At 37.1% G+C, this 18850-nt stretch overlaps 2 protein-coding genes and 1 long non-coding RNA gene across 3 annotated transcripts; all 3 read right to left on the bottom strand.

Annotated features, from left to right (window-relative positions):
- Nucleotides 1–260: 260 nt before the first annotated feature.
- tmem200b (transmembrane protein 200B) lies at nucleotides 261–7532 on the bottom strand. The gene is made up of 2 exons (XM_084424155.1): nucleotides 7223–7532; nucleotides 261–2864 (listed from the first exon to the last, which is right to left on the bottom strand). The coding sequence occupies exon 2, from the start codon at nucleotides 2826–2828 to the stop codon at nucleotides 1623–1625; it is 1206 nt and encodes a 401-aa protein (XP_084280281.1). The 5' UTR covers nucleotides 2829–2864; nucleotides 7223–7532; the 3' UTR covers nucleotides 261–1622.
- Nucleotides 7533–8577: 1045 nt separating this feature from the next.
- Nucleotides 8578–14783, bottom strand: srsf4 (serine and arginine rich splicing factor 4). The gene is made up of 6 exons (XM_084423700.1): nucleotides 14620–14783; nucleotides 13537–13679; nucleotides 11732–11844; nucleotides 10211–10419; nucleotides 9936–10001; nucleotides 8578–9790 (listed from the first exon to the last, which is right to left on the bottom strand). The coding sequence occupies exons 1-6, from the start codon at nucleotides 14724–14726 to the stop codon at nucleotides 9295–9297; spliced, it is 1134 nt and encodes a 377-aa protein (XP_084279826.1). The 5' UTR covers nucleotides 14727–14783; the 3' UTR covers nucleotides 8578–9294.
- A 2843-nt stretch (nucleotides 14784–17626) lies between these two features.
- On the bottom strand, nucleotides 17627–18523 carry LOC311300474. Its single transcript, XR_014629327.1, has 2 exons — nucleotides 18267–18523; nucleotides 17627–18137 (listed from the first exon to the last, which is right to left on the bottom strand). It is a non-coding gene; the product is annotated as an uncharacterized lncRNA (long non-coding RNA).
- Nucleotides 18524–18850: the final 327 nt, after the last annotated feature.

The following is an 18850-nucleotide window of genomic DNA, read 5'->3' as shown; positions in this document are numbered from 1 at the left end:
AATGTAAATTAAATACAACATCAAGAGCCGCTTTGCCCGTCACACTTACTCCTACTCCTTTATTGACTATAGATCATTAAAATGATTTTAAAAAATCACTCAGTATGCAAATAGATATTAGAAAGAATACCACAATGCAGTAAGCAAATATTACAATGGCATTATTGTTTGTTAGATTTAACAAATAGTCAGTGGGCGATTTTCCGATCTGTATACTGGCACCTTCATGTGCTCTCAGTTCTTTTTCTTTTTTTCTTTTTGTAAGACAATCTCTATGCTGAAAATGGCATATGAATGACCATTGAACACTAAAACTAGAAAAAATAAGTTTTTTCATCTTGCATATGAATGTCTATTGATGGAGAAAAAAGCTTTTGGCCTGCATCTACCAGCAAGGGCACAACAAGCCACAACTTGACCCCCTGATGCTACCTTGAAAATCACGGACAGCAAACAAACACTTACATTCAAAGTGGTTTTGTTTTGCCTTTTATTTGCAACACAGGCATAGAATTCAGTTCAAAGGTGGTGTAAAGTATCTGATTACTGATTGGTCAGTCTGTGGATATTGCTCAGTTTACATTGAGAACACACAGCAAACAACACAACGTACCAAAACAGGCTACACAGACAAAATAGAGACAGGGTGGCAGCCTTGTTTTTGTAAACAGAGTGAAGTTACACATTCTCACTGCAAAGAGGAGGAGCTCTGTCAAGCTCCACCCTTTAAAGGGAAAGCAATTATATACCCGCATTAGTGCATGCAAAAACACTGATCACCTTGGTTAATGAAGCCAAGAGGGCACTGCACCCTCATCATGAATGCTTCAGGCAAAGATGGAAGAAAGGTGAGATACAAGGAGAATAGACACTCTGGGAAACCATGGACACAGATTTACAGACATTGCAACTGAGGTTGCTCTACCTTAACTTGTAACCATTTAAATGAATTATAATAGACAATTCAATAGTACGCACACTGTTTGGATTAATCCATTTTTTTGGTCAAAGAACCAGCATTCTCTATTTTTGGCTCTTATCTCTATCAAATCCAGAGTAATGCTTTTGGCTGAATTCGGAAGTCAGAAATGTGTTTACTTTGAATCTAGTCACTGCCGAGGTCTTAGTTTATTCTACCTCATAGATTAAGAAATGCTGCTTACTGTGTCCTAGAAACAAATAGGACTTTAGCAACAGTAACAAACTGATCCCACCAACTGGCCTTTTACACATAAGCCATGGGATCCATCCAATCATCTGACATCACAAACTGTGTAGCACATTCTCATGACTGTAAAATACCTCCATCCCTAGCTTCCTTCAGGACGTATATTCCCATACCGTCAAGGGCAGCAGGGACCATGCTGCAGGTGTTAATGTTCTTTTAATTGACATTTCCATACTCCGCAAATCTCCAAACAAACTAGTTACAAAAATTAGTCAAGTGAGATAAATGGCCAAATCTTAGAAATTAGTTGGCCTCAAGGGATTCCAGAAACTGTGCAAATAATATCCACTGGAAACTGCCAATTTGAGTTATTCCAAGTGTATGTCACTTAGTGATATTCCTCCTAATGACCATGGGAACTGCCAATCCATTAATGTAATGATTAAACTGCAGCTCATTGGAAGGGACCTGAGCCATAGATTTTGTTCATCTGTAAGCATTGCTGCTCAAGTTGGTCCAGTAACTTGTCCACAGAGTCCTCTTTGTTCTCCAGCTTGAGATACCTCCTGGCGCTTCCGAGATCTAGCCGAGGCCAGCTGCGGTGCCTCTGCTCTTCCACAGGTATAAGGTCATGGGTTGTAACTCCAACCATGTTCACACACACCTCTGAGCTGGATTGTCCTGGAAGCAGTCTATGGTGACCCATAGAAGACACAGTCTTGTACTCTGGATGAACCAGATCCCTGGGTAGTATATGTGGTTTAGTCCTGTGGCTCATGCTATAGGAGCGTCTGGGTGGGATGGAGAAGATCTCACAGTCCTCCCCACCTAGTGTGGACATAGAGGATGTGGTCATACAGTTGCTGAGTCCAAAGTGACTTTCTTGCCGCAGATCCAGTGCAGAGGTGGCCCCCTGTTCCTCTGGGCAAAACATCTCTTTGCTGTTGTTGCAAGAGTTGGAGGACTGAATAGAGGGGGAAGAGGAAGAGTCCTGATGATAAAGAACCTCAGTGTGCACTGTGTCTTGCTGCTGAATGCTGTCCTCCTCATCCATGCTCTTCACTTGGAGTAGAGGCTCCGAACTGGACATTTCATTCAGGCAGAGGATGTTCAGGTGGGCTGCAGGCAAACTGCTGACCCATTGGTAGTGCCTGGCAAGAGAGTTCACCTGCAAGAGGTCAGCCGAAGGCATGGCTGCAGAAACAGAACAAATGACGCTCCGCATCTGAGCCAGAAGCATTTGAGTTTCCCTGTCCCGATTCTCATAGAGTACTGTATTGGCACAAATAAGTATGAAAAGTCCCACTCCCATTATGACAGGTCCTAGAAGTTTCATCCTTTCACTATGAACCAGACTCGCTGCAGAAAGTAGTCCTTTGGACGCTATTCCCAATCCTGATGCGGTTCCAGAGGATCCTTCCTCTACAGTGTCCACTGATGATCGATGAGCCCTGTATGGCCAGTAGCCCGCCACGGCAAGTGCAGTGCCAACAACAACAACCACCACCCCAAGCACCAGAAAGGCACCTGGCATGGAACGGATACGCAGCTTTCCCTGGATTACACATTCCTTCTTTCTCCTGGAGTGAAGACTGAAACGTGGCAGGCGTTGACGGGAAGGTGTGCCTGACATCCGGCCGCAGGACTTCTGAGTCCTCATGGCATAAGCTGGTCTGTAATGATCCCTTATGGGAATCTGTAAAGGTGAGGAGGAAAGGGGATATCAAGGTTGAGGTAAAGTGGTGACACGCATTCAGTAATTTATTCAAGTCAAGAGAATTTTAGACTTTTAGAATTTTACTCTTGGCATTAACATGCAATCACGGTGATCTGATCAAACAGATCGTATCATTAGCAAATAAGGACACGGCGTGTTTTCATTTGGTCACATTAAGTGGCCTCTGTATCTGGATAACCAATCATATTTCCCACACAATATTTAAATAATTTCTGTGGCACGTTTGAAAGGCAGAAGCTTCAAATGGCTTTGTTAGCGTAAAACAACTTTCACTTTGGCCTCTATCAATGACAGAGCACACAGCACAGAATTTGTGATTTATTCAACAAAAGAACAATTGATTACAAATAGAGTACTTAATCTACCAATCAAAGTTTCCCAACATTAATCTTGTATGTTGAAAAGAATAATTTCATGATTAAAAGGAGCGTATGTGTATGTGGACAACATCTGGATACAGGTTGCATGTTAATGGCAAGTTTAAACACAGCCTTGGATCATCTATATGTTACTATTATAATCCCTTGTTTAAACTGTGTGATTGAAACATTGATGCTAATGCTCCTGTTATTTTTTTCTTTTTCTTTTAGTCCTACTCAGACTTAGTTATAATGGCTTATATTAATATTTAATCCATAGGGGCTTGTCTTGTTTTAAATAATTTAAGAAAACAAGTGCAGTGATTTCTCCTTCACAAACTTCGAAAAGCACTTAATACATAGTAATAAATTACAGGAATGTTCCAGGTTAAATATAAAATCAAGCCCTTGACTCATGGAGTGTGTAAAGAAATTAATAAATTGTTAATTTACCCCATGGACTTTAATTGTAATTGCATAACATTTGTGAAGAACACTTAAAAAGACAAAAGGCTGCCCATTATCTGAATCAGTGCATCTTTGATGAGAAATTCAAAGATAAATGGCACAAACAAATAATGGAATGGAATTCTTCTTCGCCAGTAGATGATCAAATGATTTTCTTGTATTATAATGAATTGGAAATCATAGTTTTATCTAATTGAGTTGCAAAGGTTGTTTATTATTATGGAATGCATATGGCAATGCCAAAGCAATAGTCTCCAGTAGAGTTCAACAGTCTCCTAGATTAGAAGAGTCTTTCCAGAGTCTATGACTCACCTGTGACCCTTAACGGAGTTTGTTATGTATATAGAACAAAGTGTGTCAAAGATAATGTCTTTAAATGACCTAATTTGCATAAAGAATAGAATACTATGTTCGGATGCTGCTAGAATTATCTGTACTTTTAACCTATCTGAACAGGTAGAAATGACTGACTATCCATATGACTAGTACTAGTGTTTCTGTATCCTAAGTTAGCTCGAGGCCAGATCCTCTCACTCATTTTCACGGCCTTTGGAAGAATGGAGAAATGTATCTTCTTCAGTAAACTCTCTGTCAACTGACTGAACTTCGACTTTGTCTCCTGGTCTTCATTGAGCATATTGGTCTTGTTATGGGGTCTAACTGTAATTCCCCAACAATTTAGTTAAGATTTCAGAAACATAATAAATCACAGCAGATTGCAGAGATTTTCAGAGATGTGTACGATTCTGATTCCTCTGAATGGGGCACCACAAACAAATCATAAACTATCTATTTTAAATCTATTTAAATAAATGGTATATGCTATAAATACAACCACCCTTACAAGTAAAGTGGCTGATGCTATGTTTTATTGCAGCAAGAGTATTCCCAATCCCTCAAACAATTTTTAAACTGTTGCATTAGATTTGAGGCATGACATATTTCTACACTGACAGATGAACTACCCAGCTGGACTCCCAAAGGGGAAGCCTAGTGCTGATTGTATAGACATTGACCAGGGCAAATATAAATGAAACCACTTTAGAATCTCCAAAGTCCATATAAATGATAAATTTGATGTGGCAAATTCACTCTGAAATATCAAACGGAGCGTTGGTAGAGGTTTCTCAACAACTCTGAAAATGTCATTTACAATTCTGCCGACTCGCTTGGTTTGTTTAAACTCATAGGAAATGCTTTGGATGTTCTGCTAGAGTACTTGTCAGATAGAACTTGAAAGCAAAATATCAGTATTTAAAGATGCAAAGTAATATGGCCAATATAAACAATGAGGCTGTTGCCATAATTGTGTATAATAATAATAATAATAATAATAATAATAATAACAATTATTAATAATATGTATAATAATAATAATATGTATGTAATATGTAATATGTAATTTTGGTCAAAACTGTCTTTTGAAATCAATGCTGCATCATACAAATTAAACTTATCCTTTTACAACTATGAAAATGTTCAACTCTGTAAGTTAAATGAGATCCATATAGAGAAACAATGTATAGTGCCATGTATCTTGGAGCATATGTTTGGACTGATTAATCAACCCAGCAAACACATGCTCGCAACATTGTAACAACGTACAATTGAAGATGCAACAGAGCTGTAGCAACGTTGTTGTGCGACATTCAACAACTGAGAGACGACGTTCAGACAATTTTTTTTGTAGATAGGCCTATAGATATCCCCATATAGCATTTTATGTTTTGAGGTTAATTTTTAGTCAGATGTTAGATAATTATATAATTGTTAAAATATTGTTTATCCTTATTATTATTTAATGGGGCTATCAGTAAATTAGCCTAATTATAGAGTGATATAAGAGTGAAAATGACAGAAGGTTACATTAACTCAACTTTATTAAAACTGCATGTTAGCCTAATCAAATTGCACTTCCAAAAGTCATACATTTGTGGAAAAAAATTAATAAACGAATATACACATTTCTTTTAAGTATAATAAAAGCATAACATAAAAAAAAAAATAAAAAAAAAAAAAACATAAAAAACAAAGATCAGAACATTTAATGAACAAAACCGTGTTCTGTAGGCTACATGGCAGACAGATAAAGGTCGGTAACCGGAATCAGTTAACATTAACAAATCCAGAGGAGCAAAGAGAAATATCAGACAAATCAAGTGAAAAACTAAACAGTTCGAGCGAGGCTACATTAGTCACATTAGAAAATTAAGTTGTAGGTTGTGTTTGAATAATTACATAAGTTATCTTATTTAGCTGAGGTATATTCAACGCAATACTTAAGTAGGCTATGTTATCCTTACTCGATTCAGAATGAGACAACACAATGAGCCCAACGGGCGGTTGAAATTTAAAAGGCTGATTTTCGCGCTTCGGGGCAGTGACGAGTTCATATGTCTTCCAGTGGTTGTCCAGACCATGGTCCAGACACACTAGACACAACCTTAATGGTAATGGCCAATGGCCCTGAACGGTGGTTAAATGTCAACATTGTGACAACGCTGTAGCAACCTTTACCACACAACGTAGTTATAGCAACCTTTTGGCCATGTTGTTAAAACGTTGTTAGAAGGTTGGGTACGTTATGCCAACGTTCTGTGTTTGCTGGGAAAAAGACTTGACTGATGAATTCCAGACCTCTTTTTTCCATTACAAATTTCAGCTTTACTTTTAATGGCTGTTCACTTTGGTTCCCAAATGGGTGAAATTAATTATACAAGAGTAGGCTATAAAATATAAACAGCAGATGTAGATCAATCGTTAAATCCAAATTGTGTTGAATGTTTCAAATTATTGCTTGATTATTTGTACATACAAACAATTATTTATGCACCCAAGACATCCCTTTGTAGTTGAACTTGACTGTCGTTTACATTCATGTCTGAACACTAAATATTACTGGCATCATTAGCATTGATGCATGTACAGTCTAAATTGATTCACTGTGACAGCTCTGCTGTATTTACCACTTTTCACATCACATCACGTAGAAAGTGGTATTCACAATTCACGAAAATGTCTGACATTGCAGTAAGCCTCATTCAAATATTTGTAAAAAAATTCTCACTATAGGACTCATTCGCCAATGTATTTGTGCATGTTAAATAATGCACCAAATAGAAAATGTTCAATAAATTCACCAGAAATGATCCATTATCTCATTGTAATTCATTGCCATTTTAAACACAAGAAGCTTCTCAAAGAGTGTCTAGTTTGTGCTAATAATATGACCTTTTTTTCTTAGTGGGCTCAATCTCAAATTCATGCATTCTAATAAATACATGCCTTTCTGTATATGACATGAAATGAAACAGCCCGTGTTGAAGGCACAATTTCTCGATTTGCGTCCAAACTTAAGATTAGACTTAAGATAGACCTAACATTTTAAATATATCGACCTCTAATAAGGTCAAGATATTGACATTGGCGCTTTGACGTTACTAGTAACAAAGTATCAGACGCGCCTCAAGAGACAATGCGTTTACTTGCCTTTGTTACAGTGTATTGCGTCCGCGTTCCATCGTTCTACCGCTCTGGACTCGCGTGTTCGTGATGTTTTTCATCCACTGCGAAGTTTCGCGGTTCTCCATCAATAATCCAGACGCGTGCGAAGTGCCGCGCGTTTCCCATGACAGCTCTTCCTCTCCAGAAAAGGACACTGAAGGGTTAAAGAACTGACTTTCTAAAGAAAGAGAAGGTAGATATCGCTCTTTCATCAGTAGTTTACGTCTGTCCGTTCTCCAATGCCCACATTTCGTGTACTTCCCTCAGTAAAGTGTTGAGGAGAGCGCCTCCTTCGTCGTGTCTTTTTATGAGACTCAATGGAGTGAGTGACCGGACTTCAGTTCGCTTTCCATTTAATCAGACATGGCACATAATACACATTCAACATGCTACATGACCCCCTTTAGTGTTTTGAGAAGTAAAGCCACAAAATATGTTGGTGGATGTGTTTATAAATAGGTTTGTCATGTAATATTGAGGGGAAAAAACATGTCCAGGCAGTCAGGCACATAGATGGAAGTATAGCAGATAAATGTGTTTTTTTTTTTTTGTTATCTGAATGTTGGCGACATCTTGTGGAATTATTTTTACATGGAGAGGCGGATAAATAATTGTCCGCAAATGACTTATAGATTAGGATATATTCAAGATAAAACTGTTAGATTATGATGTACACTGTAAAAAAATAATTGTTTTAAAAACGTAAGTAAACTGGTTGCCTTCAATTTGAGTTCATTGAAATAAAACAATTGAGATAATACAAAGGAGGAGATTGGTTTATTCAACAGAAACTCAAAATATCTGAATCACATTATCTAATTTGATTTGACAAAAGAAAAAAAAAAGTTGTAACAAATCATGAAAACAATGTTTTACAGTGTAGTTATTAATAATGGGATTCATACACTCAGCAATGAAAAAATGCAGAATTTATTCACCCTCGCCCTATCATTTCAAACCTGTATGGTCTTGATTTTTTCTTGGTCTTGAAGAATTTTCTTTCCTCACTGGACAAATTCAGCTCTGATTTTTCATTCACACTTGCACATTCCCTCCTCAAAGCATCACACTAGGTTTAAGGTCAATGATGACAAAATTATGTTATTGTTTTGAATCCACAACAAAGACTGATATTAGAGAGAAAGAGGGAAAATTAAGCTTTTTCTATTCTGGTACTTGAACGGTTTTTCATTTTCATTGCATGGTAAAGTTCCACAACATCATATAGGTTTGAATTGACAGAGTGTCTATTTCCTTTAAACACTTTTTATACTTTTGACCAACAATATTAGGAAAACCCGACACAAATCACCTTTGTAAATGAACTGAATGACACAAAGTATTGAGAGGCAGTTTTTTATTTTGCATGGAGAAATGTGTTGTAAAAAGACCATAAACTCTGCCCCATCTTAACATTTATGGAACATGTCTAAAGTATACAATCCAAAGGTTAGGACATCTACTGTGGGCTCAATTTTACTCAGTTTTTATGAATAAAATATATGCAAGCAGTTTTAAAATGAAAACACTACTAAAAATAATGCATAAGGTTAACAATACCAGAAAATACTGAACTGTGAATAAGCAAGCATTTTCCCTAATACCTATCTTATCTATTTGACAAAAAAGAAAAGAAAAGAAAAAAAAAAGAAAATTGTGGTTTGCTTCAAAGAATAGAAATGAAGGGCAGAACAACATTTAGACATCGACTGCAAAACATAATTTTCAGTCTTTTGTCATCTTATTTTCAAGAAATAACATCTAAAAACAAGATAGTTTTTCTTAAAAATGTAACGTATTCAGACTTGTTTTCAGATAGGATACCTTGAATTAAGGTTATTTTCTAACCCCAACAGCAAATAATTTTCTCTTGTATTAAGCAAAAAATAAAACAATTTAGTGAAAAAAAAAAAGAAAAAAAAAAAGTGTCAGCGGGGTATTTAAAAAAACAAAACATTAATTTAAGATATATCCTTGTTTTAAAGATTTTAGTTAGACTGGAAAACAAGATGCAAAATACTGATTGAGAAAAATCTTCTTTTTTTTTTGAAGTGGACTTAGGAACGAGACCTTGAGTGGGATCGAGATCGAGAATACGATTTTGAGCGTGAATGTGAGCGAGATTTGGATCTGGATCTAGATTCCCTGCGCAGATCAGCATCTGGTGGCGTTTGTGATCTAGATCGAGAATGAGCTCTAGAACGGTGCACTCTTTCAGCCACTCTGCCTTCATCACTGCCCTTGGTTGCCTCCTGAGATTTAGACCCAGACTCCCTGGAGAGATCCCTGTTGTTACCCGATTTGGACCGAGATTTGGACCGCGATTTGGACCGAGATTTAGACCGAGATTTAGACCGAGATCTGGATCGAGAATAAGAGCGACCTCTCTTGTTCTCCCGTTTGCTCTTTTTGCTCTGGGGGCTGCAGCTCAAGCTATTATCCCTGGCACTTTCACCTCCCCTGCGAGCTCCATTACTGCTCTCCTCCATCCTACTGCTCCTGCCCTTCGTCTTCTTGCTGGTTGACCTGCTGCGTGATCGTGAGCCTGAGGGTCTGGAAAGGTGGGGGAACAAGAAAAATGTGTAAGAAAAATATATCAAATCAATATATATTAGAACTTATTTTTATTAAAGCAATTACTGCCCTCTAATGGACTCATCGAACACCAAACTGTGACAATTCACTTTCATTCGCCTACCTTGAGCGGCTACTGGTTCGACTGTGGCTTCGGCTCCTGCGAGACCTCCTGCTCCTGGAGCGAGACCTGAAGGATGTGTGCAAGAAGCAATAAACTTTACATATGTTCACTGTGAACCTCTAAAGTAGCTTTTATTACAAACAGTTCATTCATCTAATCCTTTTTGACACCAAATAACATGACATTTACGCAAATGCAAAATCGAACTTAATTATCAGTTATAAGTCTCCCACATTTACAATATAATTCAATTATTAAAATTAATTTGTTTGCACCTGGAGGCACTGCGAGAATAGGAGCGTCTGCGTCTGGCACCAGGTCGGTCCTCGATGAGACGAATTTTCCTTCCATTGACCTCAGTGCCATCAAGTTTCTCCAGGGCTCTTTTCATGTCTGAGTACTGCCTGAACTCTATGACCCCCTCGTTCTTGCGGCCCTTATTAGTGTCTGCATACGTTACCTCACCAGCCTGACGCATGTAGTCCTGAAATGAATCAATGACACAGTGACTAGACAAAATCGCTGAACACGTTTACAGAACAGACTTTCAAAATTACAATTTCCAAAATGCCTAAAGTCGGAATGAAACTGAAGTTGTGATGGTCTTTTCTTCCCTATTACATTTCCATTATATTTATGCATTTAGCAAATGCATTTATCCAAATGCACGTACAAAAGAGGAACAAAGCTTTCATCAAAGAGCCAACAATCCAACAGCCAGGTTTATTAGACAACAATATTAGGAAACCAGCTAGAGAATTTTTGTAAGTGCATTGGTTTAAGAGTGTGGGGGGTTAAGTGCTCGCGGAAGAGGTGTGTCTTCAGCTGCTGCTTGAAAGATGTGATGTTCTCAGCAGTTCGGGTGGAGGTTGGCAGCTCATTCCAACAGAGGGGGTGAAAGTTTTGGAGAGTGACTTTGTCTCGTTGTGAGGGCACAAGGTGTCGCTCATCAAGTGACCCGTCTTTCCCTATTGTGAAACGGCTTCTCAAAAAAAAAAAAAAAAAAAAAAGACAAAAATCAAGTCCAGCCCTATCTAATACTGATTGGAACGTTGTGGTTTGCTATTGCTATGATCTTGTGAGTGACAGGTTGTCCTGCCTCATCAAACAAGAGATTTCTATTCTATCAAAGATTAGAAGAGCACATTCATTTAATTGTGCACAGATAAATCACTTTAATAAATCCTGCAATATTTCATAAATTGTGATTTTGATTTCATGGTGATTTTAAAAGACAATAGTTTGATATGTAGGGGCAAAATGTAACTTGGCTAGTGGCAGGGATATTTGATTTAAAAATAATCAATTTTTGCTTTAAGGAAAAAGTGAGTGATGCTTGCTTGTGCAATAACTCTCCACAACAAAGCTAATGTGTTTTGGGTGGGTGGTTGCTAAAAAAAAAAATTCTAAGGTGTTTAAATTGTTTTAGCATTTTGCTATGTAGTTGCTAGGGTGCTCCGAGTGGTTGCTAGAAAGTTACTTGCTGTCGCAAGATGTATATATGAAAAAAAAGCAAGCCCATCTTCTCATCTCCATATTACTCTGGTCTCTAGAATTTGCAATATTTTTGATTCAGGTCACTCTTTCGATGCAAGTCTATGGATTTTTTTTTATCTGTTTTATCATCCGCCAGGTGAAAATCTAAGTCTGATCACAATGAAAACTAACAGCACACCTCTCCTCAACAAATGGAGTCATTCATGTTTTTGAGTGAGGGGTTTGTTCAAATCCCTAATCGTAACAGTGATGTTCGCCTTAGCAAACAAAGGACAACTAAAACTAGTGTGTTTTTGTACCTTTAAGTCCTGCCAGCTGCAGCGACTAGACAGATTTTCCACAATCAGCCTGTAATCCGTACGTGTAGGTGGGCCGTACCTGTCCCCTCCTCCACGCCCATACCGATTATTACCTTCAAAATGACGAGAATAAGATGGATACAGTTCAAGATTGGTAAAAGACAATGGAGTGTCCACACAAGCCTTTAAGACTTTGTGGATTTCACACAAAGAAACACTAAAAGATTAAACATACAACATCAACAAAAATAAAAAAGTAAAGTTTTATTTATGGTTTAAGAAACTGGATTTACTTCTACTAGTGTAATACAATACAAACTGAATTCTACCCACTAACTTAAAGGGACATTTCACCCAAAAATGAATCTATCATTTATTCACCCATAAGTCATCTGTGTAACACAAAAGAAGACATGCTGGAGAATGGAGATATGTCTATAAAGAATCATGTTTTTTTATTATTTTTTTTATCAGTAGGGTCCAAAACTGGACAAAAAAAAAAGAAAAGAAAAGTGAATCATATTTCAAAATATCTTGTTTTCTGTACAAAAAAAGTCATACACGTTTGAAATGACATATGGGTGAGTAAATTATGACAATCATTATTAGATGAACTATCACTTTAATATAATATAGATTTATTCTTCAAGAACTGAAAATATTCCACCAAATAACATACTTACGCTGTACTTAAATTTTAAAGATTATTTAACAGGGGAAAAGAAAAATGTGAAAATAAATAAAACCAAAACATATTACAGGCACCTAAAAGAGCTCAACCCACATCTCCTAAACCCAATGGTATCCTCACCACCCGGCTTAATGGGAAAAGCGGTCCTCATTCACATTGGCTCGCTTTAATGGTCTGCCCAGGGGCCCAGTTTGGTCAAAGAGCCACACGCATGGAAAGGGGGACACCATGGCCAGCAAAAGGGGCAGGCGGTCAGACTCTTTTAATGAAACATTGAGGGTTAAATTTCTAGCTTTGACATTATTTTGAATTAAAAAGTTATTTCATTTAGAAAATGAAAAGAACTCATTCAATTATATTGCAACAATAGATATCTGCATATAGTGAAGCAGAAATTACAATATTTAGAATTACTAAAAATGTTCAGGGTGATTCTTCATTTAGGGAAACTTACTTGAGGCAGATCCTTTTTTCCTCTTTTTTTTTCTTTTTCTAAAAAGTGCACTATTTGTTATATTGCTTCAAGGACAGAAATATTCTCCCATCTGAAGAATCACCCATCAATAACATTGTAAAGATTACCATCCAAACAATTTTGCTCCCTACAAAGTTAAACAGTAACTGCATCTGATGTTACAAAAGAAATTAACAAACATACTATTTTCAGGCTTCTCATACAGAGACTGGGCACTCTCAAACATGCTGTTCCATTCTGTTTTTAGATCAAGTGAGTCAATATGAAGATGAAAAACAAAAACAAATCAATGATGACATTAACATGCCTAAGGGACAAGTGATTCACTGTTTTAAACCATCAATGTCTTACTCAACAGAGTTGTGGATGGAACTGTTGAGACCATGTCAGAGCCGATCTCCTTTACCTGAAGACCTGCGGTGACATCAATGGAAACATAAATTCGGGAAACACCTAATTCTGGTATAATGATTAAAAATCATAATGGGCATGTTGAGCACCAAACTCTCCAGCTGAGAAGCATGAAAAAAAAATCAGTGTTTGCACAATCCAACATCTACCAAAAATATAAGTTAATATGAAACCGAAATAGTATATGGTATATAGTATTCTAGAAGAGCGGATAAATGGATATCTTACTTCTCCCAGATCTGTTGCCTCCATCACGGCGCTGTCCTATGGTGTGCTCCACTATCACTCTCTTCCCACAAAGATCTTTGCCGTTCAAATCGTACACAGCATCATCTGCATCACGGGGGTCATCGAACTCTACAAAGCCATATCTGAAGAGATAGATGAGAGTTATGAGCTTTGAGGGAAAATATGCATGTTAAATATATATATATAAAAATAAAAAAATTAGCTTTTTCAGCTATTCCCTTGGTTACCCTATATGGTCTAATTTAATGGTTAAAGTCATGAAATAGCATGATGAGCAGTTTTATGCTGTATTAACTTATTTCATCTTGAAAAACGAAGTTTAGGCGGGACATATCAAAAGGTTCGTAGCTGGGTTTTTTTTTTGTCTTTAACACAGTCAATTTAGCCATAGTTAAATCCGTGGACTGCGATTTCCTTCGATTTACGTATTTGTATAAATAATATATATAAATAAAACAACACAAGCATATGAACCCAAAGTATTACAAATAGACTAAATTAAATATCACCTATACAAAAAGCAGTATCAAAAAAGAGAGACGTTGTGCAAGAGAAAAAGAAAATGTGCGTTTAAACTCAACACGTTTTGTCAAAACTGATGATCATGCAACTCGAAGGAATTTCAATTGACGTCAATTGAAAGATATAAGTCCAAAATATAAACATTTTCACGAGGACATCAGACCTTGCTGTACCTGTATGATAAAAAATAAATATCAACTACAGTTCATTTTTAGTGAATGGGACAGACAAAAAAAAAAAAAAAAAAAAAGACAAAATGAAGAATTCAGTCGAGGCCACCCTGGAAACAATGGGGGTTAGCAATAGCATGCTGTGCTAAAACAGCTAAAAAAATATATTAAAAATGACCGATTAACAGCCGAAAATATATCCAAATATATTCTAATGCGTAATTAATTAGTAATTCTGCCAATGAATTCATAATATAGCTCTCTTTTAAATCACATGGAGCAGAAGAACAAACAGTTTATCCTTCTTAATGACTCAATCGCTGTTCCGGCTGCACATTTAATTTGCTTGTATAAAGAGAATATTACTAACCCATTTTTCAGGTCCACTTCCAGTATCTTCCCATAGCCTTTAAAAAACCTTTCAACGTCTTTCTCTCTGGCGCGATAGCTCAATTTTCCCACGTAAACTCGAGACATTTTCCCGGTGCAGTAGCTAAGCGTGCAAAACCAGCAACAACATATGTGAGATTTAAAATAAGGGACACGCATTCGTGTTTTCCAAAATAAAAGTCCTAAAGACTAGTCAAAATAAGGGACCCGGTGTTTTCCAAAATAAAAGTCATGAAGCCTGTAGTCAAAATTCTGAAGATTTTCAACCAACTGAAATAATAATAATAAGCATACGTTATTGCTTACTTTTCTCGCTACCGACCTTTAAGTAGTATTAACTTTAAGACATGTAAATGAAGAGTTTGGTTCCAAAACGCAATAAATACATTTTGATTAATTTGAGTAAAAATGTGTTTTCTTTACCAAGAAAGTGGGAAGATGAAAACCATTTTTTTCTGTTTCAAACTTTAGCATAGCATTTTTAGATTATAATAACATAAAAAAAAATCCAGATTTTGATTTTCAAAGATTTATTATAAAACCGGATACCCCCCCCCCCCCCCCCCCAATTTAATAAATCCATTGAATCAATATAAAAGTTATTTTTCATATTGAAACTGTTTTGAAACAACAAAGTTTCAAAGTAAGTTTATAAGTATAATAAGAGTAGTATAATATTTTTCGTAAGTTTCACAGACAAAAACACGTACTTTGTCATATTAAGAACACTAGAGAAGATTCACATATTATAGTATCAATTTTATATCACTTGTAGGCCTGAAATATATTTTTAAAGATTTTATTCAACCCATAGCCCTGTTGAACAAGGTCACCACAAGCTATTGATAGGTAAAGGAATAGCTATCTGTAGCTCACCTAGCCTAGACCTTGCTCAACAGGGCTATGGTGGGTTGAGTTATGCTTCAAGTTTTAAACAATGAATAAAAATCACATTCATTTTTAACACACTGAATTTGTTATCTTGTGCATACAATAAATCTATTGCATTAATATAATATCTGTGTAAACCTGTTCAAAATAGAACTGTAAAGAAGATTTAAAACTGATTTCCACATGACACCTCTTATTAGACTACAAAAAAAAAAATACATTTGAGACATCTTTGTTGTATTGAATTGATTGTCTTGTGCATACTATCCATTAATATAATATTATTTGTAAAAACATTCAACAACTTATCATTCATTAAGAAATCAGTGAATGGTCACTCTCAAAAGGCTGACATAATGGCCAGCTACTCTTCATGACTGTCACAGTCAACATCGTTCGTCTGTGACTGAGAGAGTGCATCATTGACACTTACACCAATTTCAGAGAGCAAGTTCAGCACATCCTTCCTTTTTGATTCTTTCACTGTGCTTTCACTGGTCAGCTGACTTGGCTTGAAGTTAGCCCACTTCTTTCCTCTCTTGCGTCGTGTGAGAACAAGCAACAGCCGGCATTTTTGTGGTTTACGTTTCTTATCCACCGCAGAAACCACCACAGTGCCGTCAAAATTAATCCTTTTTTTTTTTTTTTTGATCGAAAAGTACAAAGTTTATAAGAAGAACTAGGAAGCCTGGGGCCTGTATAAGCCGGTTTAGGTGGCTAGCCAGCTATGTTTCAGTTTAGTTTCCGCCAACCCTGGGTTTTAGGTACTATGAAAGTAGCTTGGCTTTAATCGGTGTTCGTTGCCATGGTATCTTACGCTGCACGGCTAACCTGCTCCGGGGCAGGTTATGTTCTGGATTCAAGATCTCAGACTGAAGTTTGACCAATCAGCTGAGAGCAAAGAAACATATAGGTGACGTAACTTATTCCAAGTGTCGCAATGACTTCACCTTTTCTTCCAAATCAAGTAAAAATCAAATAAAAAAAAGAGTTTTTAGCATGACAAAATCCCCTTTTTGTTATTTGTTATTTGTATGAAAAATACAGATTTTCCGCAGAAGCAATGTCTTATCTTTGCGAACTTCTTTCGCCGCACATAAAGAATTTAACACGTCGAATTCATGCACTTACTGTACCGCAAATATTGCGTTGCGTTTTTTTTTTTTGCAAGTGGTACTTGCACGGTGCCTGACGCACAGAAGCTAGGGAAAACACGGTTTGTCAAACCATTCGCAAGGTCGCTCTGCAGGAGTACATGAATAGTTTCTTTAATAGTGTTCCCCGGACATTTATGGACCATGTCCATAAAAGAGGGCTTTTATAAAATTGCTGGTTTAAGATATATTGATAGGGTGACATCACATGAACACTTTAAAAAAAGCAAATTTCACAAATGTACTATACAATAAATGTTAAGAATTATTTTAAATCTTTTTTATTATTATTCTGTTAATCTTATGATAGGATTCCCTAGAGTCATTGCAACATGTATGCAGTCTATTACTCCAATCTCCACTGCTCTAGGGGAACATGAGGCAGATTATGTTAATAGGAAGTCCTATCACAGCCTTAATGTTCAGGTAGAGATGATGTGAATATGTGAGATGATTATTTTATGTGAGATGAATCTTTAAATGAATAGTAACATTAACAGATATAACAATGATCTACTAAACATTTCATCTGCAGACGACTTGTGGTCATGAACGTATGATCACAAGTTTGGATGCCAAATGGCCTGGCTCCAGTGCTTGACTCACAAATTTTCTGTGAGTCTTTGTTGTTTCAGCGCTTTGAGGAAAGCAAGTTAAATTTGGTACAGTACAAAACACTGTTAATTTGAACTGAGATAGAAAAACCTACACAATAACCCCCTATCATGACCCTCAGACAGGGCCACAGCACCATTTCAATGTGGCCCTCAGTAAAACCAGAGTGAAGATAGAGATGACCTTTGGCCTCCTAAAGGCACATTTCAACTGTGTTCGGCGCTTCAGAGTCACCAGAGCGGACCACCCAGCTGGTGCAGATGTAGATGCAATCACCATACAATATTACACTTAATAAAAGCACATTGAAACTGCAGATAGGTCTCAAACTGTTTTATTGGTTTTGTGGGATGGGAGGGAGAAAGAGAGCAAGAGAAAGTTGCATTAATAAATATTCATACTAAAGTGTTACTTGGTTAAATAAGTTCACATACCGAGATCAGTTTAATCCAGCTGTTTGATCTCCAATTTTTTTTTTTTTTGAGCCTCCTCAGCTCACAGTCCAGCTCCTTTAGTGAACAGTCTTTAGTGTGCAGTCTAGTTCAAGACTTCTTTAGTGTGCAGTCTAGTTCAAGACTCCTTTAGTGTGCAGTCTAGTTCAAGACTCCTTTAGTGTGCAGTCTAGTTCAAGACTCCTTTAGTGTGCAGTCTAGTTCAAGACTCCTTTAGTGTGCAGTCTAGTTAAAGACTCCTTTAGTGTGCAGTCTAGTTCAAGACTCCTTTAGTGAGCAGTCTAGTTCAAGTCTCCTTTAGTGAACAGTCTAGTTCAAGTCTCCTTTAGTGTGCAGTCTAGTTCAAGACTCCTTTTGTACAGGGCCCTGACTGAGTCTGTTTCCACCTGAAACATAATTCCACCACAAACATGATCATTACAAGTTTTCTGGAGGCTCATCAAATCACAAAAAGTTCCTTGATTTCCTACAAACACAGGACTGACTAATTTATTTCAAGGGTTTTAAATCCTTACACATTTCTTCTGAAGGCCATTGAGGTAGAGGCCTCAGTTTCTGGGGCAGGTTGTGAAAAATCCTACAATAAAAGAGATGTGTAAGGGCCAGTCCCTTTTTTATGCCACACATTCAAATGTTTGCCATAATAAAAAGCCCAGTGCATTCACATCAGCAACTGTCTGAGAACACACAGACAGAGTGTCTTCATCATTTCCTCCACCCTAATAACTAAAAATAGGCCAATGTAAAGCATAACTGTTGTAAAGCAGGTTATGTTTGGTGTTCTGTCTGCTGCATACTGACCTCTGTGTGGGAGACTGTGTGTGTGTGTGCTGGCTTCAACAGGGACACTGTATTTCCCTCTACTGCAGAACATATCAGCCATATTTAAAACTTAAAAGTAGTAATGTATTGCACACGTACCCAGTGTTACTTGCTTAGAGGAGCCAGCACCAGGGTCAGACTGTACAGCACCTGTAATCACATCTATAATCGGCCGTCCCTTATTGCCTACTCAGAGCCAACTCCTCCACCACAGTGTATTCTGGTTTTCTGAATTTAACTCTTTATTTCTGTTTGCTGCAAACAAGTGTTTTTGATA

The sequence above is a fragment of the Rutilus rutilus genome, assembly GCF_951802725.1.
Source record: "Rutilus rutilus genome assembly, chromosome: 11".
Taxonomy (NCBI): Eukaryota; Metazoa; Chordata; class Actinopteri; order Cypriniformes; family Leuciscidae; genus Rutilus; species Rutilus rutilus.
Note: the sequence above shows the minus strand (reverse complement) of the source record. Positions and strands in the feature narration are given on the sequence as shown.